The 24,609-nt window shown below is 55.6% G+C and overlaps 2 protein-coding genes across 6 annotated transcripts in view; one reads left to right on the top strand and one right to left on the bottom strand.

The window, feature by feature from the left end:
* Positions 1–518: 518 nt before the first annotated feature.
* On the bottom strand, positions 519–24,237 carry SLC13A2 (solute carrier family 13 member 2). 2 transcript variants are annotated; one of them, XM_084982683.1, is made up of 14 exons: positions 23,695–24,237; positions 22,509–22,594; positions 21,568–21,877; positions 9,732–9,860; positions 8,461–8,597; positions 8,122–8,336; positions 7,144–7,324; positions 6,916–7,038; positions 4,758–4,976; positions 4,458–4,546; positions 4,059–4,180; positions 2,531–2,692; positions 1,756–1,893; positions 519–1,270 (listed from the first exon to the last, which is right to left on the bottom strand). In XM_084982683.1, the coding sequence occupies exons 3-14, from the start codon at positions 21,667–21,669 to the stop codon at positions 1,103–1,105; spliced, it is 1,785 nt and encodes a 594-aa protein (XP_084838809.1). In that variant the 5' UTR covers positions 21,670–21,877; positions 22,509–22,594; positions 23,695–24,237; the 3' UTR covers positions 519–1,102.
* SLC46A1 (solute carrier family 46 member 1) overlaps positions 18,598–24,609 on the top strand; it is a 59,063-nt gene continuing 53,051 nt past the window's right edge. The window contains exon 1 of one of the 4 annotated variants that reach the window (XM_084982841.1): positions 18,598–18,706. The gene's annotated coding sequence lies outside the window, so the exon portion shown is untranslated. Of the gene's footprint in view, positions 18,707–24,198; positions 24,556–24,609 lie in introns of those variants that run through there. The other 3 variants (XM_084982843.1, XM_084982844.1, XM_084982845.1) reach the window with 3 other exon arrangements.

Raw genomic sequence — 24,609 nt, 5'->3', positions numbered from 1 at the left:
GAGTGTGGTCTGGTCCTGGACTGTGAAGGCCATGGTTTTGAACCGGTTCTTGGGAGTCTCGCGGGCATCCTTCTTGCTGCAGGCCGACGTTTGGGGTGAGGGTCTGTCTTTCAGGCAGGTAGCATGGGTCAGCCTGCCTCCCCTGGTCTGGTGGGACTGGTTTTTCTAGCTGGTGGAGGGGTCGGTGAGGAGTTGGCAGGGGCAGAGGGTTTTATGTAAATGCCCAGGGAGTGCTCTGGGAACAGGGAGGCTGGTTTTCTCAAAGACACGCAGGGACTGGCAGCTCCCAATTAGCCAGGCTGGGTGATGTCACTGCTGCTTTCCTGGGTGGCTGCGCCCACTCCGACTGGCCTTGGCAGAGGTTCCTGGCCATTACCTTCTCCCTTGGGTGGGAGGGGTGCCAAGGGGGCCCCCCTGCAGGACAGATGCCAGGTCCCCTCCCAGCATATTCCCCCACCTGGGGCCCAAACCGTGTTGTGGACCAGCCCTGGAAAGGGCCGTGAAAAACCACCGCAGACTCTACTGAAAGACTTTAATGTGGCTGATCTTTGAACCCTCCCCACAAACCCGACAGGCTGGGGAGCACTCCGTGTGCTGGGCGGGGCCCAGAGACTGTTGCCATGGCAGCCGCAGGGCAGCTTTGCGGCACCAACATGAGTTTCAATAAATAGAGGGCAAAGGGGCTTTGGTCGCCCACCAAGCGGGGCAGACAAAGACCTGGAGTGCCGGACACAGCACACTGTCTGTCGCGTCTGTCACCTCACACATGCACACCATCAAGGATACACACCTAGGATCATGGGCCCCCGCAGACCCCTGTCAGACGTCCTCACATGACACACCGTCTTCAGACACACGCACGCGTGCACAAACACGTGCCGCATGCACACACACACACACACACACACACACACACACGCACGCATACATACACATACACATGCTTTCCTCAGACCTTCCGGATCGAGCTCATCTTCCTTGCAGCCTCACACGAGGTTACCCACGCCTCCCTCTCCAGGTCTGGCTTGGAGCCTATGGAGCCCCTCCCATCTCTAGGAAAGGGGTGGTCGGTCTCCCTGGTTTGGGCAGGTGATCCCGGGGTCTAGGGACTAGGTGTTGTGGTGTTTGCCTGGCTGACCCCGCAGGTCGTGGTGTTGGAACGGGCCCAGGAGGGATAGTGGTGCAGGTTGAACATGGGGATGCTCCAGCTGTTGATGGCCAGCGTGATGACCAGGACCCCAACGATGTTGAGCATGAGTCCCGCTCGGGCCTGGGGTGAGGACAGCCAGTGTGAGTGCGTGGGTGCTGAGCGGGGCCAGCACCCGTGTCTCAGGTGTTCACAGGTGCTCGCTCACCAGCAAAACTCCCCCTGGGAAGTCCCCCCTCGGGTCTAACCTGCAGCACTAGGCGATGCCCCTGCCACTGGCATTACTTTCAGTGCTAATGAGGGAAAAGGGAGCTTCGGGGGCCCTGGGTCTTATTCTGAGTCCATCTCCCTGCGTGTGGGCACCTGGCATCTTGGCACCTTCCCTAAACTCCTCACCCCTCTCTCCCTCTCATGTGGCTTGGGCTGGTAGGGCCGGAAGCTACTCCAACTAGGGCTCATGTCCCAACTTCCCCCGCTGTCACTCACCCACCCCAGAGGGGCCACTCTCAACTCTGAGAAAACTCAGTCGCCTGAAGCTACTTTGTGGGGCACCAAGTGGGAAAGAGAAACCAAGGAGTGTCGAGGCACCTGCGACCCCTGCCGCTCACCATGTCAGTCACTTTGAGGCTTCCGAATGAGAAGGCGATGGCGTTGGGTGGGGTGGCCACAGGCAGCATGAAGGCCAGGGAGCTGGAAAGCGTGCAGGGCAGCATGACGTAGAGAGGATGGATGCAGATGGCCTGCGACTGGAGGAGGGGACAGTGGCAGAGCTGATCTTAGTCCCCATCCCAGAGGGGACGGCGTGGTCCCCAATTCTCCTTCTTCCCTCTCTGAGGGACTCCCCACCCCCACCCCAATCCACACTCTGGCTGTGAACCTGCTGCTTCTGCAGGAAGGGACTGGGTGACCTGGGAAGGGCCCCTTGACCTCTCTGGAGGGGATGAGGGTGCGGCCCGGGCCTGTGGGGCATGGTAAGGGGAGGGGCCCATAAAATGGATCTCAAAGGGGCTCGGGGTGTCATCATCAAAGGCTGCGGGAACGCACCTGGGGAAGAAGGGGCTGGGGACGCTCTGGGAAGCAATTTCACCTGGTCACTCCAGGAATGACCAGAACAGGGGCTGGGCCAAGGGAGGTGGGTGAGGCCACCAGCGAGCCCCATCAGGATACTCCAGGGGTGATGTCACCAGGGATGGAGTGAGTCAGGAACCAGAGAGCCTTGGGGCCCATGGTTGCTGAAGAGCCCGGGGAAGGGTAGAAGCTCAGGGGTCCTTTCTCAGAGATGAGAGCAGGTGCAGACAGGTCACTGTGACCTGCAGGCAGGGCCCCTGGGTGGGGTGGGCAGAAGGGCCCTCTGGAGGAGGTGTGTCTTCGGGGCCGGCTCACCATGGAGGCCAGGATGGGCAGGAAGAGGGTGGTGGTGGCCACGTTGCTGGTGCACTCGGTGAAGATGGCAGTCAGGAGGCAGAGGATGAAGGCAATGGCAGGAGGTGGCACGCTCTCCAAGGGGGTCAGCCTGTCCCCCAGCCACTTTGACAGGCCCGATTCCTGTAGGCAGAGGAGAGTGGTCTTTGAACGGCTCGGCTGCCCGGGGCCCCGGAGTCCCCTGCTGAAGCTTTGGGAGGGTCCTGCTCCTGCCCCTACTTCTCTAGAGTCTTCCGAATCAAGGGAAGCTTGGAGGGGACGATGAGACCCAGTTAGACCCAAGGGGCCCCCTCTCTTGCTCTTGAAGAACAGTTGGGTGTGGGGAGAAGGGTCAGGTGGGAAGTGAGGAGAGGGGGCCAAAGGGCTTTCTTGGGCAACCTGGGGCTCGGTGGGAGTAAAGACTTGGCCCGCATTTACTCCTGCCTCTCTTCAGGAGGTCTCTGGCCAGCCTTAGCCCTCTCCCTGCCCCCTCCAGCCCAGCAGGTTGGGACAGAAGGAACCTTACTCCTGGCAAGGGGGAGAGGGGGAAGGCACTGGTAGAGGCTGGGAAGGCCCAACAGGGGGATGAGGAAGTCCACAGGGTCAGAAGATCTCCAAGCTCTTGCCTTGCCCACGTAATGCCAGCCTGTGAGCCCCAGGGAGCTGGGACTTTATCTTTTTTTTTTTTTTTTTTTTTTGGCTTTTGTCTTTTTAGGGCCACACCCATGGCATATGGAGGTTCCCAGGCTAGGGCTCGAATTGGAGCTCTAGCTGCTGGCCTACACCACAGCCACAGCAATGTGGGATCCAAGCTGCATCTGCCGCCTACACCACAGCTCACGGCAACGCTGGATCCTTAATCCACTGAGCAAGGCCAGGGATCAAACCCGCATCCTCATGGATACTAGTCGGGTTCGTTACCCACTGAGCCACGACCGGAACTTGGGGACTTTTTATCTTCTATAATGCTTCCCACCCAACACCCAGCACAGCACTTGGCATGGTCAGTGAATGACCAAGGGATGAACTAACTAATCCCTGACCCAGGGAAGCTCTTGTCTGTGCAGTGAAGGAGCTTAGCCGGTACACTGAGGCTTGGGGGTGCAGGTTCAGGGATTTCTCGCTTGGACGGAGGCTGTGGGGAAATTGTGACCTGGTCCCAGGGAGCCGGCCTGGGTATGTGGCTATGGCGCCCCCTGGTGGCTCCAGCTGGCAAAACTGCATCAATCCACTGCCAGCCAGCTATGCACTCCCCGGTGCTAAAGCTACTGCACTCCCTGACTGGCAGGAGGTGAGGGGGTGGAGGGGGTGGAGTGGGTGGTCCCTGAGAACAGTCCCTGCTCAGAGAAGCCTGCCTTCTCTTTGGCTTTGAAAACAAGACTGGGGAGATGTCTCTATGGCTTGTCTTTCCTCCCCCTCCCTCAGGGCTCTAAGCTGTTTCTCCAGGGGCTGCAAAGGCTCTGCCCTCTAGGGGGGTACTCAGGGCTGGGGAGGGGGCGGGGTCTCTCACCTCACTGCCCTTGGCCAGGGCAAAGCCACCACCCAGAAGGATCACGATGTTCCAAGGCAGCTTCTCTTTTACTGTGTTCCAGCTGAGGAGGGCAGGAGGTGGCTTCAGCTTTCCCGGGTTTCCTACTCCCCAAGCAGAGGAGGAGACGTCATCAAGAGCGGACAGGCTTCTGTCCCCTCCACCTGGGGCCTCTGTCTGACTGGGTCCCTATCAGAACTTAATGCATGTGAGAGATGGACTCTCAGTTCTGACTTTGTCCCTGAGTCCCCGGGCTCTTGGCCAGTCACTCCACCTTCTCTGGGCTTTGCCTACTCCTGCCGAGGGTGGTTGAAGGTACATTGCCTGCCAGAAGGCAGGGTCTGCCCAGAGGCCCTTCCCTGCCCCAGGCCAGGTGCTTACCTGGTTCCTGAGTCAGCCCTGGGATCTTGGAGGGCACGATGAACATAATTACAGCGATTAATAAGGCCACTGTCCCATCGGATGCCATGCTGTGGGCGGTGCAGGGAGGGCAGGCTTAGTGGCTCAGAGCTGCGCAGGTTGCAGCGTGGAGGGGCGGTGGAAAGGAGCCCCTCCCACAGATGTGCCAACCCCTCCTGGCAAATCCACCCCCCCAACCCAGTGTCACTTCCTGTTCTGTGTTGGGGGCCCTCCTCTCTTCCCTCCTCCCAGAAATATTCCTCCCCCCAACAGAACACTCACCTTTTCCCATCCTCATCAGAAAAAGCCAGGTTGCCCCAGCCCTGGAAAAAGCCTGGCTCCCGAGTGAACCAGAGCACCACCAATAAGACAAAGAGGACAGTGACAGCCTTTTCTGCAAAGCTCAGGGGGCCCAGCTGCTTGTGTTCCCTCCGGATGACCTCGAAGGCCGCTCGCTCTTTCTCCTTCATCTGGTCCCCGAAGCCGAAGTTCTTCGGGAAGCTGCAGGTGGGGGTGGGGACAGCTCGTGAGGGCACCACACCAGGCAGTGGGGTAAGGGGCTCTGAGGCCTTCAGAGGCCACCTCAGGGCTGCTGCCCTAAGGTTCTTGATGCACCCAAGATTCTGGAAGAAGAACAGAAGACCCTTGGGGTGTCATGGCTCCTACTGAACAGAGGGATGGCTGGGGCTGGGGGCCTGGTTTCCCTATGCTTAGTCCTGCTCCGTCTGCCCCATGGAACCCCTCAGCCCTCCAGGGGTTCTCTTGTGCGGAGCCCTCCCTTGCCCAGCGTGAGGAGGCCCTAGCGGCCTGGACCCCGTGCCTCCTTCTGGCCTGGACTCATCACTTCTCTCCTCCAATAGCCTTTCAGGAAATCCTCTCCTCCCTCTCCAACTGCTTCTGGGCATCCTCTGCCAGCCTGAACCCTACCCACAGGAGTTTGCAGCCCACATCCAAGTGCCACTGGCTTAACTCACGTTGACTTTTAACTTTCATTTGGGCGAAGCTCAACTTCCGTGCTGGATTGTGAGTTCCTCAAGGGCAAATGCCATGCTTCACACATCTTTGAATTCCTTCATGGTGCCTGGCGCTGTGCCAATCTCTTTGACTACCACCTTGCTTGGTAGCCCCCAACCTCAAGCTAGCCTCCTTGTACCTGCCCAAGTGATTGTTCCAAAGTATAGCAACAGTACTTAAAAACTTCCAATGGGAGTTCTTGCCGTGGCACCATGGGTTAAGAATCCAACTGCAGTGGCTTGGTTTGCTGTAGAGGTGTGTGTTTGATCCCCAGCCCAGTGCAGCAGTTTAAAGGATCTGGCATTGCTGTAGCTGGGGTGTGGCCTGCAGCTGTAGCTCAAATTCAATTCCTGGCTCAGGAAATTCCACATGCCGCGGGTGCAGCCATACAAAAAACCAAAAACTTTCAATGGCTCGGCACTGCCTGGGCAGGAAGGACAAATAAGAACCACAATGATACTCATACCACCACTCTTCTCCTGTATTCATAGCAGACATCACTAATCAATCCCAGACTTGATTCCACTTGAGCCCCAGCAAGGTCTCACATGATTTTCAACCCAGATCTCTAGTGACTACTAGTAATCAAGGGCTGGAAATAGGAGGAATAAAACCTATTTACTACTCTTGGCCTCAAGAACAAGGTCCACACTCTATGTGGCACACAGGAGCCCCTGTAATCTTCCTCTGCCTACCTCTCTGGCTTCATATCCTGATGGTCCTTTTTGCTCTTTATGTTTCAACCACACAGAACTAGAGTTCCTTCAAACCCATCCTTCTTGTCTCTGTGTCTTTGTACAAGCTCTTCCTGCCGCTGGAATGCCTTTACCCCATTCCTTAGCTGGCTGACTCTAACTCCACAAGATTCAGTTCAGGCATTATCTCTGCCAGGGACCTTCCAGAATCTCCACTATCCCGGGCTGTGCTTCTACAGCACGTGATCTTCCTCCGCCTTATCATTACCCATTAGATGGTGAGCTCCAAGGACAGGGGCTGTGCCTAATGCTTCTAGTATTCACAAGTGCAGGGTCAGCACACAGTAGGAGCACAAGTACTTTTATAACTGACGGCACTCATAGCATGTGCTCCTTCAGCACCTGCCAAAGGACTATGGATCATTATAGACTGGGACCTGGCCTGGGCATCGAGAACTGGTTTTCAGCTCCAGCACTGACCCATATAGTTGTGTACCATGCCTTGAGCCTCAGTTTGCTCATCAGATAAATGGGGTAATACTGTCCAACCAGTAATCCCCTGAAGTTGGCAGGGAGTGGGGACAAGTGTATGAAAAGGCCTTGGGAGGAGAGGTCTTCTCACTGGGATGGGGGTCAAGTCCTTTTCCATAGGGCTAACTGGGTACCCAACTGGAAGCCTCCAGAGGGTAAGAGCAGGCACCAGGGCATCGCTTACCCACGCTGCCACTTACTTGAACCCTAAGAAGAGGATCTGCAGCCACAGCCAGGAAAGTAGCAGCAAGATGACCATGGTGGGGAAGGCAAAGCCAAACCAGGAGGCGAAGTTCACCACATTGGGGTTTCGGGGGAAGATCCTGCAGAGGGGTACAGGCTGATGATGTGTGGCATTGCCCAGCAGCAAGCCAGCTCCATTTGCCCTCCCAGTCAGAATGCAGACCCCCTGCCCCTCAGTCACTCACGAGTTGACTTGGCCCTGCAGCACCAGGTTGGGTGTGGTGCCCGTCAGGGTGGCGATGCCCCCGATGCTGGCCGAGTAGCACACACACAGGCTCATGCCCTGGGTAAAGCGGAGCTGCTCCTCATTCTGTTGTGTCTTGGACTCCGAAGGGGCAGCTGGGACAGGGAGATCCTGCTTGTTGTCTGGAAACAAAGGAGGGCTCAGGTCTCTGGTGGACGCATGGCCAGCTCCGGGGAGCACAGTAGGGGGTTCCATGGCCTCTGGGGCACCTTGTGAGCCAGCAGCCTAGACCTGGGCTTGGGGGAGGGTAGAGGCTGCCTCAGGCCTGCAAGGGCCAGCACCCTCTGGAGTCTCAGGTGGCAGTGACCCTCAGACACATCTCTCTCTCTTTTTTTTTGGTCTTTTTAGGACCAACCTAAAGGCATATGGAAGTTCCCAGGCTAGGGGTTGCATCAGAGCTGCAGCTGCCAGCCCGCACCACAGCCACAGCAATGCCAGATCCGAGCTGCGTGTGCCACCTGCACTGCAGCTTGCAGCAATGCCAGATCTTTAACCCACTGAGCGAGGTCAGGGATCGAACCCACGTCCTCATGGATACTAGTCAGGTTCGTTACCACTGAGCCACGATGGGAACTCTACCACCTCTCTCTTGAGAGAGGGAAACTGAGGCACAGAGAAAGAAGATGATCCAAATCACAGGGAAGAATGGAGCCTGGAGCCCTGACGGCCCACCCAGGCTCCTGCTCCCTGCTTGCCAAGGAGAACCACAGCTTGGTCTGCTCAGGACGGAGGGAATTCCTAGCCTGTGGGACTTTTCATCTCAAAACCAGGAAAATCCCGGCAAACCAGGACAAACTGGTCGCTGCACTGCTCACCTCCCTCTTCTGTCCCTCAAGCTGCCAAGATGACCCCTCCCATCATGGACATGGCTTCAGAGCCTCCCCAGGAACCGAGGGTTGGGAGCAAGGCCTGGCCTCACCTTTCTCATCAAGCTTGGTCTCTTCCTGCTGGGGACTCGGTTCCTGGAGTTCAAAGGCGGGGTTGCCCCTGCCCTCCTCCACATCCTTGCCCACCGGTATCTTGTGCAGCTGCTCCAGAACGGCGTGGGCGATGGGCACCATCATGGCAGTGGTGGCCGTGTTGCTGATCCACATGGACAGGAAGGCCGTGACCACCATGAAGCCTAGGATCAGCCTAGGCGCGGACGGACAGACACACTGGTGTTCCAGCATCCCTTCAGGGACTGGATCCCCAGAACACCCCCCCGCCCCCGCCGCCCCCGGCCCAGGGGCTCTGGTCTTGGCTCGTGGGAACTCACAGGGCGGGCCGCACGCCGATGATGAGGAGCACGCGGAGGGCGATGCGTTTGTGCAGATTCCAGTGCTCCACGGCGATGGCCACCAGCATCCCCCCGATGAATAGGATGTTGGAGTCCTTGAGGTACTCAACGCTGACCTGGCAGACGGGGACGGTTGAGAAGCAGAAGGGGTCCCCGCACGCCTCTGGCCTCACAGGGCGCCGACGCTCCTATTCCCACAGAGGCTGGTCCCCTGGGCTCTCGGACCCACATGGAAATGGTCTTTGGATCATGCGCCCTTTAATATTAACCGGTGTCCTCTCTTCCTGCCAAACTCATCCTTTCTCCCTTCAGGAGTGACGGAGCGATCATGGAGCCAGACTCCACTCGTGTGTCAAGCCACTGGCTGGGAGATAGATCACTGAATGCTGTTTCTAGAAAAACAGTGCTCAGAGTGTTCTTGGGTCACCATCATCCCCAACTAGAACTTGCTAGCAATGAAAGGGCTTAGACCTTGACCAGATCTACTGAATCGGAAACTCGGGGGTAGGGCCCAGCCGTCTGTGGTTTCGCCTTGCAGGTGATCCCAGTGCATGGTCAAGTTTCAGAGCCACTGAACTAGAAGGATACAAGCTTATATGTGTGTGTGTGTGTTTACTATTAACTAATTTTTATCTATCTATCTATCTATCTATCTATCTATTCTTACAGGCTCTTTAGTTGGCTCTCAAGTCCCCCTTTCCTGGATAAAGGCTTTTCCACCTCCCTGGTCCAGGCCCAATTGCTCCCCTCCCCCCTTTTTTTTCTTTTTGTATTTTGTCTTTTTAGGGTTGCACCCGCGGCATATGGAGATTCCCAGGCTAGGGGTCTAATTGGAGCTACAGCTGCCGACCTACACCACAGCCACAGCAACACAGGATCTGAGCCATGTCTGCGACCTACACCGCAGCTCACGGCCACGGCAGATCCTGAACCCACTGAGCGAGGCCAGGGATTGAACTCACTTCCTCGTGGATACTAGTTAGGTTTGTTAACCGCTGAGCCATGACGGGAGCTCCTGCTCCCACTTGGAGTTAACTCGACACCAGGTATGCACCTGGCCTTTCTAGAATGCCTTCCCCCTGATCTTCTAGCTGCCTCCACCTTCAGTGCCCCCTGACCTGCCCAGCAGAAGCAGGGAGCCCTCTTCCATGGCCCCTGCCTACGACGAGGCTTCCTCCATCACCAGCCTCCTAGGGCAGACCCCCTCCCCCGTCCCTGGGAGCCCTTCCTCCCGCGGATGGGAGGCTTACCTTGGAGGCATCCATGATGCCCATCATGGGGAACAGGATGACAGGGAGGAAGGCGGTGACGGCCAGGGGCAGAGCCTCCGTGCACCAGAGGAGCGCCATGAGGATGATGGTGTAGGCGCAGTAGGCTTCCTGAGGGCGGGAGGGAAAGAGTGAAGCTGCGGGAGGGGCCTGCGTCCCAGAGTCACGTCTCCTCCTTTCCCCAGAGAAAACAGGCCATTTGCGGCAGTGTGGGGAGAGCCCATGACACTCAGTCATTGATTCCCAAGTCCAAGGTCCTCTATAAAAAGGGAAATAAAAGAGTTCCCGTTGTGGTGCAGTGGGAACGAATCCGACTAGGAACCATGAGGTTGCGGGTTCGATCCCTGGCCTCGCTCAGTGGGTCAAGGATCCGGCGTTGCCGTGAGCTGTGGCGTAGGTCGCAGATGTGGCTCAGATCCCATGTTGCTGTGGTGTAGGCCGGCAGCTGTAGCTCCAACTAGACCCCCAGCCTGGGAACCTCCATATGCCACAGGTGCGGCCCTAAAAAGACCGGAAAAAAAAAAAAAAAAAAGGGAAATAAAAAACAAAGCAAAGCACTCACTATCTTGTCTTTGACCTCGGGGAGCCTAGACGTTATAATCCAGACCCCTTGTGGACTGCAGGGGGCTCAGGTGAGGATCCCTAGATGAGATGGGAGCTTGTCCAGGTGAAACCTGGCCCTGGGAAATGTGAATCCCTGCCGGGCACCCTGGCCTTCCCTGGCTTTATCAGAGCACATAAAAATATATTCATTTTTGTGACATCATAAGTAGTATTTGTTCCTTCTGCTGAGAGGTGAGTTCCATGAGGACAGAGACCGTTTTGTAGTATCTGGATCCTTGGAGCTCAGGACCCTTGAGGTTTCAGAGCAAATTTTTCCTGAATGAATGAATCACTGAAAAGTTTCGGGAATGGTGAGGGTCTTCTTTCTAATGATCCTGGCATGACCACTGCTTTGCACAACTCCAGGAGGCGTCATTCTCATTTACAGAATATGTGAAAGTTTCCTCCCATCCCTATGTTGTGCGGAGAATTGTGGAGTAAACCCTGATCATAGTCTTAGGAGTCTCCCCCCTTTCCCTCATGAGGCCCCCAAAGCTAGAGACCGCAGGCCTGGGAGGGAACCTGGAGCAGGAATGAAGTCAGACGATTCCAGAGTCAGGGGCCCACCCACCTTTTTTTTTTTTTTTTTTGTTAAATTTTTTGTCTTTTTAGGCTCACGCCTGCGGCATATGGAGGTTCCCAGGCTAGGGGTCAAATCAGAGCTACAGCTGCTGGCCCACACCACAGCCACAGCAGTGCTGGATCCAAGCCGCATCTGTGACCTACACCACAGTTCACAGCCATGCCAGATCCTTAACCCACTGAGTGAGGCCAGGGATTGAACCTGCATCCTCGTGGATACTAGTCAGGTTTGTTTCCGCTGAGCCACGACAGGAAGTCCAAGGGGCCCACCCTCCTAGACAGAGCAGGCCCCGTGAAGGGAGGGCGGGGGAATTGTTAGCCAAAAGGAAGCCTCCAGGGGAGGGGTTGCTGGTGTCCAAGCCTCCTGGGGGAACCTGCCCACTCTGTGTTTGCCAAAGGAAGGGGCTGCATGCTGGGACAGTGGGGCTCCTCTCTCACCTGTCTCAACTGCCCTGCCCCTCTGGTTCTGTCCACCTGGTACAGGCTGGGCTCCCCTCTTACACCTCCTGCCCTTGGTACCCTAAGCTTGAAGGAGGGTTTCAAGACGAAGCTGCTTTTATTGAGAAACTCTTAGGATCTGAGTGTTTTCATGCTGGTAGTTACAGCCTCAGGTGGGTGTGATGGTCTCCTGTTATACGTGCGCTCTAGAGGGTAAGCTGGGTGAGTGGCTGGCTCAAGGTCACAGAACAAGGGAGTGGCAGAGCCAGGCTGGAACCCAGGCGAGGTGTCTGGGATTGCATAACCGCCTGCATGGTCTACACCAATGGCATCCCTGGAGCAGGGCGGCGCACGGACCGCATGGCCAAGTCAGTCTGATGCCAGGCTCACAGTCTTTCCATGAACCCTCCACCACTTCTCCTCACCGTGGACGTGAACTCCTGTGCCCCAGGGGTGGGGCCACGTTGACCCTTGAGCAGAAACCCGCCCCTCCTTCTCCTCTTCCAGCAAGAGGTGGATTCTGCTGAAACTGCTGTTTCCTCAACCATTTTCTCACCTGCAGTGATTGCATGGCTAGAAAGCCACCCCCCCCCGGCGGGGGGGGCGAAGGGCAGGCCAGCCGCTCTGGACCCTGGGGTGATCCCACGCCCCCACCCCTCAGAATTCTCAGGCCAGAGACAAGGATGGGGGCTAGGAGGGGGGGGTGTATGGCTCTGCTGACTCAGGAAGATCGTTCTACTAATAAGGACAGCTGAATTCCCCAGAGGACTGCTCCACGCCAGGCTTGGAGCTCTGCGCACTGCAGGTGGGTTTTAATGGCATTTAGTTTCTCTGTGAGGGAAGGACTATGGTTCCCGTTTCCTGGATGAAGAAACAAAGGTGCAAAGAAAGCAAATATCTCCAAGTCACACAAATAAGTGAAGAATCCAGCCCGTCTGGTTCTTGAGCCCCAGCTTTTTGCCTTCTCCCCTGACTCGATCCTTGGCAGTGTGTGTGGGGGGGTGTCCTCCAGTCGCAGACGGGGCTGAGCCAGGGCTCTGAATCCAAATGGAGCTGTCTTCATGGGGGCCTGCCGCTTCCTGCCACCCAGCTCTGGGCAAGGTCCTTCACTTCTGGGGCTCTGTTTCCACCCTCCACAGGGAGCTGTGAGCTCCAGCGGGTGGTATCTATGGCTCCCCTCCCCGCTTACGACTTCCCTGCATCCTCTCTCCATGTCTGCCTGCCTGTCTCTGGAACAAAAGCCAAAACCAGTTTCTTTCTTTTTTTTTTTTTTCCTTTTTTCTTTTTTCGACCCTCACCTAAGACATATGGAAGCTCCCAGGCGAGGGGTCTAATCAGAGCTACAGCTGCTGGCCTACACCACAGCTGCAGCTATGCCAGATTCAAGCCGCATCTGCGACCTACACCGCAGCTTGTGGCCATGCCGGATCCCTTAATCCTCTGAGTGGGGCTAGGAATGGAACCCCTGTCCACATAGATACCAGTCAGGCTCTTAACCTGCTCAAGCCACAACGGGAACACCCCCAAACCTTAGAAGTTCCATTCAGAAGTCTTCCCTGGCCCTGGTGGTTCTGGCCCCATGGCCCCATCCTACTACCCGGGCTGTGGCATGACTCACTGACCCTTCCTGGTTCATGGAACTCTTAACTGGGGCGTGGAATGCCAGGGACCCGTGAGGTTGGACGGGAACACTATTCCATCTTTAGCTAACATATAACTAAGGTTATGAACAGAGGCAGGAGGACCACATAGCTGTGAATGGAACTATTGGCAATTTTGTCACAAATGTTTGATTGTGGCTCTTGGCTCTTAGACACGTGACAGATCAGTGGTCGCAATGATCTCTGAATGGATCTCCAAACACTGTTTATATCCATCACTCTTTGGAACGTATGGTCATTAGGATACTAACACTAGATCTTAATTAATGCTTTAATAAGGAATTGCCTATATTTCCGAATTGCAATTTATTTTTTTCATATTTTTATAAGGGTATTTCAAAAGGGTCGGTTTGGAGACCCTGCTGTGGTGCAGCGAGTTAAGAATCCAGCTGCAGCAGCTCGGGTGACAGCTGCAGCTCAGATTCAGTCCCTGGCCTGGGAACTTCCATATGCCACGGGGGCGGCCCCCCAAAAAGGTTGGTTTCCTTTGTCATCCTATGCATTTTATTCTGCACATTTCAAGGCAATATTCTGAGAAGGGCCCACAGTTTTCACCAGCGGCAGACAGCCAGCGGCATTCATGGCTCAGAAGTGGGAACCGAATCCTGGGGATCCTTTCTCCTTGGCCCCACAATGTGCCTGACTCCAAGGCCTATATCCCCAGCTTTGGAAGTGGGAAGTCAGGAATCAGACGTCCTCCAAAGCCACCCTATACCTTCTGCCTTGCTGCCCAGTTCTGTGCACCTTGGGCTGGCCAAGCTCAGCTGGCGAGCTGTGGCATGGGACCCAAATGGCTTATTCCCTACGGCTTCTGCCCTGTACGACTCCATAAGCCATTGGCAGAGGGAGTTGTGCAGGGCACAGCTGGCACTCTATCTGAGGCAGCCAAGGTCCGGCCCTGGCCCTCTGGGAGCTTGGCAGACACGGAAGCTGGGAGGTCGCAGGAGGCCATGCTGGGATGTCCAGTAGGGAGATGACAGGGCCTCAGAGAAGGTCATGGCAGTGGACATGGCGAGAGAGGATGGACTCCTGAGATGTTAGGAGAGAGAAGACAGAGGATTTGGGTGATGGCTGTTGAGTGGGAGGAGGAAACCTCCCCAGGTGCCTGTCCTGGGTGTCTAGGTTAAGGGTGACCATGAGGGAAGGAGCCAGGTGGCAGAACTTAGGGAAGGAGGTGCAGAGTGGGCTGGGAGTGTGTGTGTGTGAGATATTCATTCCAGGAATAACAGGCCCCTCCAAATGCCTATGGCACACCTTTGCGAGACGAAACATACAAAGGGGGCAGTGGCCAGTCCATATGCAAATCCAGGTCCTCCAATCTCTGCAACAAAAAACCCTAGAGCCAAACTACAGCCTTCACCCCAGCAACCGGCCCAGGCAGTCAGGATTTGCTCAATGACTGCCAGGTTCTTTAATTTTTGACCGTCATTCTCTACCTCCACTTCCAACTCAGGACCAATCAGCGAAAGCCAAATATGCTTCCCTAGCCAATGGGGGCCAAGGACGCCCCATTTCTAATTAGCCCTCCCTTCCAACTTCCAGCTTCCCTCTGCCAACAACCTCATTCTGGGCACACCTGAATGAAGCCTTCCCTCTTTCTGTTCTAAAGCGTCTCCGCCCCCTGCCTGCCTCTGAGGCTCTGCCAAAAGCAAGCGTTGGAACCCGACTCCCTTCCTATCCTCTGTGCGATCTCATTTGGTGACTTTGTTTATTTCTGCACCTTAATGGGAATGCATTTGTTGCATCATCTTCTGCTTTCAGAGGCCAAAGGGGAGACCAATGGGTCTGAGTGTCAGAGAAAACAAAAGTGGCGGGAAGAGTCCTGACATCTCAGTTGGGCCGGGGCCAGGGCTGCCTGTGTCCACTCAAGAGCAAAGCAGCAGGAGGGAATCAGGGATGAGGGAGGCATTCCCACACTCCTCCGTGTGTCTGATGCCCACGACAGCCCTGTGCCTTGCAGCTGGATGGTGTCCAGGAAACTGTACTGCTGAAGAATCTCCCTCGATTTCCCTTTTCTGACCTTCAATTAGCAGGTGCTAAAAACACGGACATGATTTGATAATCTGGGGGCCACGTTCCAGCTGGGGAACCTTCTCTCTCTACTCCAGGGTCTGTCCAGGCTGGCTCCGTCTTCTAATCCTACTCCCTGGACCTCCAGAAGCCAGAGAACCTGGCTCCATGCGGTCCAGTGCTGATTGTGGCCACACTTAGGGACCACACCTCACTGCCCTGAGGGGGCTGACCAGACACACCTCGCCTTACTGTTTCATAGATGAGAACACCAAGGCCCTGGTGAGCAGAAGAAGTCATCTGTGGAAATAAATCAAGCAACTACACAGTGCCTGAAACATTGTGTTGTGTTTTCTAGGGGCCTGGAATTCAGACCGGGGGCAGAGGGCACGGGGAACCATTGTTTACTGAGCCTTGGGTGGCAGGCACGCTATGTACCTGTCATCGCATTTCCTCTCGACAGCTGCCTCTTAGAGGTGAAAGGCTCGGGGAGGTTTGATAAGGTCACATGGCTGTACACGCTTTAGAATGGATTTGGACCCATATCTACAAGACTTCAAAATCCCTGATTTGTTCCTTGGACTCTTCCTTCTCAACCAAGCCAGGATGTCTCAAAAAATAAAAGCAGGAGTTCCCGTCATGGTGCAGTGGTTAACGAATCCGACTAGGAGCCATGAGGTTGCGGGTTCGGTCTCTGCCCTTGCTCAGTGGGTTAACGATCTGGCATTGCCGTGAGCTGTGGTGTAGGTCACAGACAAGGCTTGGATCCCACGTTGCTGTGGCTGTGGTGTAGGCCAGTGGCTACAGCTCCGATTCGACCCCCTAGCCTGGGAACCTCCATATGCCGCGGGAGCGGCCCAAAGAAATGGCAAAAAGACAAAAATAAATAAATAAATAAATAAATAAAAGCAGGTTCTAGAACTAAGGTCTAGATTCTTTGCACGGTGTTCATGCCCACGATCCTGGTCCATTTTTAGGTTCCAGAATAGTTGGCAGCATGGGCATTTCTTTTACGTGTTTTTTTCCTTTTTGGGCTCCCCTGTGGCGTATGGAGTTTCCAGGCCAGGGATCAGATCGGAGTCACAGTTGCGGCCTACATCGTGCAACGCTGGATTCTTAACCCTCTGTGCCAGGCCAGGGATCAAACCAGCGACCCAGGGCTCCAGAGATGCTGCCGATCTCATTGCACCATAACAGGAACTCCAATGGGTATCTCAGTCGCACAGATTTTAAAGTGTATGTACAGGGAGTTCCTGTCGTGGTATAGCGGAAACGAATCTGACTAAGAACCATGAAGTTGCGGGTTCGATCCCTGGCCTTGCCCAGTGGGTTAAGGATCTGGCATTGCTGTGAGTTGTGGTGTAGGCCAGCAGCTGTAGCTCCGATTCGACCCCTAGCCTGGGAACCTCCATATGCCGCAGGTGTGGCGCTTAAAAAAAATGCATGTACAAGCATAAGCACTCTCCTTATATCCTAGGAGTGCAGGTGATTCAGAGGAAGAGATTCTGCCTTCTGAGCTCTTGCTGTAAATATAGCCTGGTTTTCAGCTAAGCTCTATCCCGGCAAACACGGCTCCATGGGGAGACAGTTTTCACAGATGGTCCTGTTGGATCCTGGAGGTATTTTAATAGTATTTTTGAATCTAACTTACTTTTTTTTTTTTTTTGGCTGACCTATGGCATATGGAAGTTCCTGGGCCAGGAACTGAATCTGAGCCAGAGCTGTGACCTATACCACAGCTGCAGAGACAACACCAGATCCTTAAACCACCGAGCCAGACTGGGGATCAGACTGGCGCTGCCACAGAGACAAACAAGCCAGATCATTTACCCCTTGCACCACGGCGTGAACTCCCTAACTTACTTGCTCTTAGACCTCTGATCAAGTATTTATCCTTCACGGCCCTTAGCATAAAATCCTCAGGCCTTCCCCTGACCTTGTAGGGGTGACATTGATTGACCTCCCCCCACCTTTCTGAACTCAACCTGAGTCATCTGCTGCCCAGGGCCCCTGCCCCGATGGCTTCATTTATCCATCCACCTTGCCAAGCTCACTCCTGGCCTTGGGCCTTTGCACTGTGTGTTCTGCCTAGAAAGCTCTTTGCCCAGAGCTGTGCTTGGCTGGCTCTTACTCGTTCTAGAGGAAGAGTCACCCTCCCAGGGGGCCTTCTCTGATCACACCATCTAGAGCAGACCCGCCCCAACCCCTGGTCACAGCCTGCTCCATGGTTTTCACTGTATATGCTTTTTGTGTGTCTCTCCGTCCCCACCCCCACCCCCACCCCCAGGAGCCTAATCTTCCCTGAATCCTACCCCCCAACTCCCTGCACTGGAACAGGACCTGTCACACAATACCGGGTCCCTAAAAATGAATGAAGGGATGAGTGAATGGATAGATGTAAGGTGTCTGGCACAGCGATGGCACTTCTTTAGAATCTGGTTGGAGGGTTGGGGGGCACTGAGAAGGCCTCAGGCCCCACTGTTTCCCACCCAGTGGGACCACCAGGGGGTGATGGGAATTTCTAGGATCTGTTGCTATTCCTCAAACACACCTTACTATTTCTGGTCCCCATGCCTTTGCTCCTGATGATCCCTTCACCGGGCCTGCCCTCTACGGAGGCCTCTGACTGCTGAAATCTCACTCAGCCTTCAAGGCTCAATGCAGATCCTCCCTCACCCACGTGGAAGAATTTTCTCCCTCCCCTGAGCTCCTGCCGGCTTCGGGCTAGACTCCATGTAGCATGAACACATGGTCCTCTAGACTGAAAGCAGCTTGAGGACAGAGCATCTTTATTCCCTTTTGGTCACCCCCAGCACAGAGCCAGAGCTCGACAGACGTCCCAGACAATGACGGTGGAAGCACTGGCTGATGGCGGGGTGGCCGTGAGGGTAGGTGGCTCAAGAGGTGACTCCCAAGCAGGGGACAACCCTGCATGCTCTAGACAACCTCCGCCAAGGCCAGGTTCCAGGCCAGACGTAGCCTTTTCCTAGCTGAGACTTGAGGCAAATTCCTTTACTGTGCCGGGCCTCAGTTTCCACATTTGTAAAAGGGTGACAACAGCAGCAACCTCACAGTAACTCGGAGGTGGTGGTGAGAAATACATGGGCCAGGGCTTTGAAGTGCTTGGCACAATGACTAGCACATAAAACAATACTCGACAGATGTCAGTAAAGTATTATATGGACACAGATCTGAGCCCGTCTGGGCTTCCTCCTTCCCAATTCAGGGGCCGGGGGCGTGGAGAGAAGCTAAGGGAGTCACAGCAGAGAGCAGGCCCTCAGCGGGAATTCAGGATGGGACCCTCTTTGCCCACATTCACTCATTCATTTGAGTATTTGTTGAGCACCTACTATGTGCCAGGTCCTGGGAAGAAACCAAGTCCCTGCCTTCAGGGAGCCTACCATCTAATGTGGGGGTTGGGGGGGTTCAGAGAATAAATAGAAAATAAAGGAATACATCGTTTCAGAGAGTGAAAGCCCTTTAAATAGCAGGTTTTTGTCGTAAAGAGTGATTGGGGCTGCTCGACAGAAGGCTTTTCTGAGGAGATAGATTTCAGCTGAAACCTAAGGACTGAGACAGAGGCATCTGGGAAAAGAACCTTCCAGGCAGGAAGATGGTGGAGCAGAGGGAAAGCTGGTGAGGCTGGAGAAGAGCCAACAAAAGGTAGGATGTGGGTCCTGGAGACAGAGGGTCTGCAGGGGTGGAGCCCAGAGACACGGGCTACCCTGAGAGATTTGGGTTTCAAGTTTGAAGGGAAGCCAATGCTCACATTCACATTACACGTCTGCTGCATAAGAGGAAATGTTTTGGGGTTTTTTACCCCCCCCCGTTTTTTTTTAGGGCCTCACTTGCGATATATGGAAGCTCTCAGGCTAGGGGACGAATTGGAGCTACAGCTGCCGGCCTATGCCACAGCCACAGCCACAGCAACGCCAGATCCAAGCTGTCCGAGACCTACACCACAGCTCACGGCAACGCTGGATCCTTCACCCACTGAGCGAGGCCAGGGATGGACCCCACGTCCTCATGGATACTATTTGGGTTCGTTGCCGCTGTGCCACCGTGAGAGCACCCCCCCATGTGGGGTTTTGAGCAGGGTAGTCTTATGTTTGGCAAAGACCATTCCGGCTTTTGGGGAAGGGGTGGGTAGGGAGGGGTCTAGGGAGGGGTAAGGATGGAAGAGAAACGTGGCCTGGACGAAAGCGGAGACGTGGAGAGCCATTGCTTTCAGAGTGTTGGGGGGAAATCGAGTCAGCAGGACGTGCTGGTGTCTGTAGAAGTGAAGGAAAGAGAGGCGTCAGGAGTGGCCCTGTGGTGGATGGTTGAGCCACATCTTGATAAGACCCCAAGGAGAGGCAGGTGGAGAGATGAGGAATTAGAGTTGTGTCTGGGACGTGTGGACGCGTCTGCTGCGTAAAAGGAAACGTTGGGGGCTGGGCGGAGGCGTCCAGGGTTAGTTAGAAAAGACAGGTTCAGAGGATAGGGCGGGGGTTACAGATGGGGGATCATCAGCCTAGGGATGCTTTCTAAAGCGGGAGACCATGGAAGATCCCCCGGGGGAGAGGGCGGTGAGGGAGAAGGAGCCAGAAAAGCGGGCAAGGGGAGAGGAGAACCAGCAAAGGTGTCACCAGAGCCAAAAGAAGACAGCACAGCAGAAAGGAAGTGACCAGCCATGACACCTGCTGCTGAGGGGTTGAGGAAGGCGAGCACGGCCCAGGGGTTTGGTGACACGGATGCCGATGGGGACTTGACGAGCGCCCCCTTGTTGGGTGGAATCTTGGAGGCTGGAGCTGTCTAAGGAGAGACGGGCAGTGTAGACAGTCTTTGAGGCCTTCTGCTGGGAGAGAGCAGAGATAGGAGGCGTCTGGGGCGGGAATGTGGGACCAAAGGAGAGTTTGTTCTTGTAATAGGAGAACACACGTTTGTAAGCTGACGGGAGAGATCAGGCAGGGAGGGAAAAGTTGATGACGCAGGAGAGGAGGGGATAATTAGAGGAGCAAAGTCCTTGAGAGGGACTGGCCACCAGGGCCCCAGTGGAGGGGCTGGCCGCCACACAGAGGAACCCGGGCAGCTCATCTGCATCAGGACCAGGGAGCCTGTGCCTGCAGGCGGCAGGGCAGGGTACAGCCCAGGGAAGATGGGGGCTCCGGACCCACCGCACTCCCCCCAGGAGGTCTGGCTTCTCCTACTGACCTTGGGCAAGTTACTAAATCTTCCTGGGCCATATTTTCCTGGAGAGTAAAATGGGCATCCCAGCTCCTGTCTGTCCACCCTCCCAGGGTGCACACACTAGGCTCGACCTGTCTGGAAAGCCACCTGATGGGGCCAGAGATGCCACTGGCTTGCACCTGGGATGGGGGTGAGCTCAAAAGTCAGCCGGGCCTTGTCACTTACCAGGTGTCGGGGGCCCAGGGGCTGTACCTCTACCTCCCAGTTCCTTACCCCTTTGGGACACCCCAACCAAAAAGCCTGCCTCGATTTCCCGGTCTGTGACAAGAGGAAGAAAAGGGCTCATTGGGCAGTTGTGGGGGGCGTGTGTGGGGTGAGGCCAGAGCCAGGATTCTGTCTCCGTGTCTAAGGCAGCAGCACAGGCTTTGTAGGCAGACTGCACCCCCCAGCTCTGCCACTTCCTAACTAGGCGACTTGCCAGAGGGATTTTCGCTGTGAGGCTTGGATGCCAAGGCCACCTCCCAAAGCCCCATATTAATTTTAGCTTCACAATTTTGTGTTTTTTTTTTTTTTTACTTCCAAGGAGGTCCCCAAAGTATCTAATAGCTGAGGTCCAGAAAATAGGATCTGCTCCGGGATTGAGGCTAAATGACTTCACTTTCCCCATCTGTAAAATGGGAGTGAGACCTGCCTCGCGAGATAAAGGAGAGGGTTGCTGGGAGTACAGGACATGCAGTGGGGGCTCCAAGAAATGGGAGCGGGAGGTACGACTCCCGCTGGGTGGGTGGGGGCAGAGAGGAAGCAGTGGCATTTCCCCTTCCATTCAGGGTCCACATCAGTGTTGCCCCCAGGCAGGGTGTTCAGTTCGACCCCTCCTCCTCAAGAGACTTCGCCCTTGGGATCACAGGCAAGGGTCTTCTCTTTCGGTCTGTAGTCTTTAAGGCACAAACTGCCTGAGGCAGCTTCCTCCCCATCTCCATCCTTCCCTCTCCAGCAGCAAGCCCGGCTCCGGCCCTCTGAGCTCCATCCAGGGCGGGGTGGACACACAGCATCAGATCAACCCCATCTGCCTCCACCGGTACTTCCCCTGCAGAACTGGCTTCCTGCCTCCCGAAGGCAGTAGGTGTCAAGTGCACTTAAGCCGTTCCCTTAGGCACCTGCTACGGGGTGCCAAGCCAAAGCCCCCTTGACCCCGTCGCCCTCAGCCCTCAGGAGGACCAGGAGGTGAAAGCCTCCCCTCCAGGTTGGGAGGGATGAGTGGGTTATGCTGGTCCTAGGGATGCCTGGCCCCGGGGCAGACCGTCCCTCCCCTGCTCCCTTGGAGCGTCTCTGTGCCCAGAACCCCAAATCCTTACCTTAGTCGGGACGAGGATGGGCAGAGGCAGCAGGAAAATGGGTAGGAAGAAGACAATCAGGTACCTGCGATAGGCCCACAGGCCCTGCCAGCAGGTGGCCATGGTGTGGACCCACGAGGGCTGCCTGGTCACCCTCCGGATCCAGGCACCAGCAGGACCAACGGTGTAGCAGGTAGGCGGCTAGGCAGGCTTATATAAAGCCGCTGGAGTGTTAACCATTGACCCACCCTGGCAATCAGAGTGTTTTTGGAGTCCAGGAGGTGAGAGTGAGGAGGAGGGAGCTGCAGGAAGTGTAAAGATCAGGAAGACTCTGCAAAGAAAGGGAGGAGGGCGAGGCCAAGGAGTCAAAGCTTCAGGATCTTTCAAGAAATTAAGCCCAGCGTTAACTCCTTCTGTGTGTGGAGGCTGCTAAGGGCTGTGGCTGCAGGAACAGGAGAGGGAAGAGTGCCTGGGAGTCCCACAGCCGGCATCCACAGGGCGAGACCCAGAGCGCCCTCCCCAGCCCAGTCCCCAGCCTCTCTTGCTTCTCCAAAGCTGGGTTCCCGGAGCAGTTTATACAGGGCCCTGGGTGGGGCAGCCCTGCCTCCAGAGACACCTTGCCCTCTGGGGGTTTCCAGTCTAGCATTGAGGAAGGACTGGAGCAAGCCCTTCTGCCAGGTATCAAGGAAACTGCCAGAGCCACTGGACCTGACTGTCTAGTATTGACTGTGTGCTATTGATGCCGTGACTTGATTTTGGAACAGCCGCTTCCTTGTTCTCTGTGATGTCTTCCTATAATGAGGCTCACATGAGACAACCTATGGTGTGTTGAGCATGGGTGTGTGGCAGGCTTACAAGAAAAGCTTCATTGTTGCAGGTTCTCCCTGGCCCCCCCACCCCACCCCAAACTATCATGGAAAACCAGCAAGAATCATCTCATATTTTAGAAACACATTTCATACCTCCATTTATCCATCACCGTCTATCGATGCATCATCCACCAAACAAGCATTTAGCACTGATTGCATCTTCAGCCCTGGGCTCGGTGCTAAGGATGCAGAGATCAAGATGCTGCTGGTAATCGTTACAACGTGTTCAGCATTTAGGGCAAGCTGGTCAGTGTACCATTTCCTTTACTCTGTACAATCACACCATGATTGAGGTGGTACTCTTCCATTTTCGGGGGTGGGGGTGTGGGGGGGCAACCAAGGCCCCAGGACCCAGAGGCAGCCTGAATTCAAACATGCCTTAGGAGTGCCCTGGAGAGGTCCAAAGCAGTACGGCAGCTCCGGGTGAAAGGAAAAACAGTAGGAGCATTGAGCTAAGGCTCCCAGAGCAGGTGACACTTCAGCAAAGGCTTGAAGATTGAGTCTACTTTGGCCCGAAGGTGCCAGAGGAAGGATCGCAAGCAGAGGCAAGAGTGAGCCCAGGTCTGGAGGAGGGAGTGTGTGGCTCTGTCTACCCAGGGCCTCGCTCCCCTCCTCCCTTCCTCACCCTAAACTGCCCACAGTCGGAGCTTAATCCATATGTCTGTGGACTATTCAAGCGTGATGATCGGTGTGCCCGGACAAGAAGGCAGGGTGCCTTGGGGAGATTGTTTCAGGAAGTAAACACGCTGGGCAAAGATGTGAAAGAAAGAACATTCCAAGTGGGTAGAAGGTGGGTGTGTGGGAGCCGGACTGAGAGCTGGAGCCCATGCTTCCAGCATGGCCCAGGCGGCTCTGCCAGCGAGATGCCCTTGGAGCCAGTGAGGTCTGTGGGAGAGCCCCTGGCCCGCAGTGCCCTCTGCAAGGTGGGCAGAGAGCTATAGGGGGATCCAGGTCGCAGGACTCCTGGGGCCAGGCCAGGTGGGAAGCTCCTACGAGACAGGACAGACTGGCCACCCCCTCCCCCATCCAGGCCATGCATGGGGCTCTCCGCTCCCCCGCAGCCAACCTGTCACTGGCTCAGGGCCAGCCCGGGGAAGGACAAAGGGTTTCTGAGACTCAAGACAATTCTGTCTCGCCTTGGAGGCGGCCTCTTCCTTGGCCCGCAGCTCAGGCATTGCAAGGGGGAATGGCATCCACTACGTGTGTAACCTGCAGCCCAGTTTACCCAGCTCTCCACACCAACCCTGTGATAGAAGCCCAGAGCCACCAAGTTACTTACCTAGGGCCACGCAGCTTGTGAGGAACTGAGAGAGAACCCATTGCACATCCCAGACCATCCAAGCTCTTTGCTGGGCCCTCCATGCCCTGGGCCCCTGTGATGGGGCAGGGGGGAAGCTCACCATTTCCAAATTAGATGGCTACGCTTCCACAGAGACCCCCTGCTTTGCACCCATAGCCCCCTTCAAAGCCACAGACTCCTGGGACTCCGCTGACTCTCTTTTGAGGACCCGGGTGGGGGGGTGGCTATCGCATCCCCAGCGGCCAGGCCCCATCGGTGATTAATTCACCTCAAAGGCGGGAGGTCTCCCGCCATCACGAGAGTTACGAGGAATTTCCTTTGCCCGGCAATCACAGGCAGGACCCTCCCCGACCAGGCTTGGTCCAATTCTCGTTTGCCCCGCCCCTTTTCCTTCAGTTAATGCTGCAAATAGCTGTTCTTGTTTCCATGGCTCCTAATGGACTATGAACAAACATCTCATGGCAGGTGCTGCGGCTGTCCTTCAGTCCTTGTCAGGGCGCTTGAGAATGACAGGTGTCAGCACCGTCTCAGGGAGGAGTGCGCTGTGGCCATTGATCATTCTTGAGAAGGTCATCTGGGAACAGCTGAGGAGGCCCTAGGGGGAGAGGAGCTGGTTTCTGGCTCACAAGAGCCTGTTTAAGTTCAGGAGCAGGTGGCAGATAAGCTGGAGAGGGAGCTGAGGCTGTGACCCAAAGGGGATTTTTAGGAAGTTCACACCTGGACACGGGGCCAGGCATTCAGACAGAAGCTCCCAAGGCAGCTGGGCTGAGCAGGTTGGGCCCGAGTGGTCCTGGAAAGATGGGGCTGGCTGGACACAGCTGGGAGCACCAGGAACGACTGGTAAGACCTGAGGCTGCCCTGCCTGGAGGAAGGAAGACCGGTGTGGGGTGATCT

The sequence above is a fragment of the Sus scrofa genome, chromosome 12 (assembly GCF_054392235.1).
Source record: "Sus scrofa isolate SSC_HxYL_T2T_F1_AM1 chromosome 12, Sscrofa_HxYL_maternal_Yorkshire_Landrace_v2.0, whole genome shotgun sequence".
Classification (NCBI taxonomy): Eukaryota; Metazoa; Chordata; class Mammalia; order Artiodactyla; family Suidae; genus Sus; species Sus scrofa.
The sequence above is the reverse complement of the archived record's forward strand: the minus strand, read 5'-3'. Positions and strand labels throughout refer to the sequence as shown.

Bases quoted from the DNA above. Each gene is read 5' to 3' on its own strand.
- SLC13A2 (XM_084982683.1), bottom strand. From the start codon at position 21,669: ATGGCCACCTGCTGGCAGGGCCTGTGGGCCTATCGCAGGTACCTGATT. The intron at 9,861-21,567 runs GTAAGGATTTGG...TCCCGCCCTCAG, and splicing joins CCATCCTCGTCCCGACTAAG to GAAGCCTACTGCGCCTACAC. The intron at 4,977-6,915 runs GTAAGTGGCAGC...CCCCACCTGCAG, and splicing joins ATCCTCTTCTTAGGGTTCAA to CTTCCCGAAGAACTTCGGCT.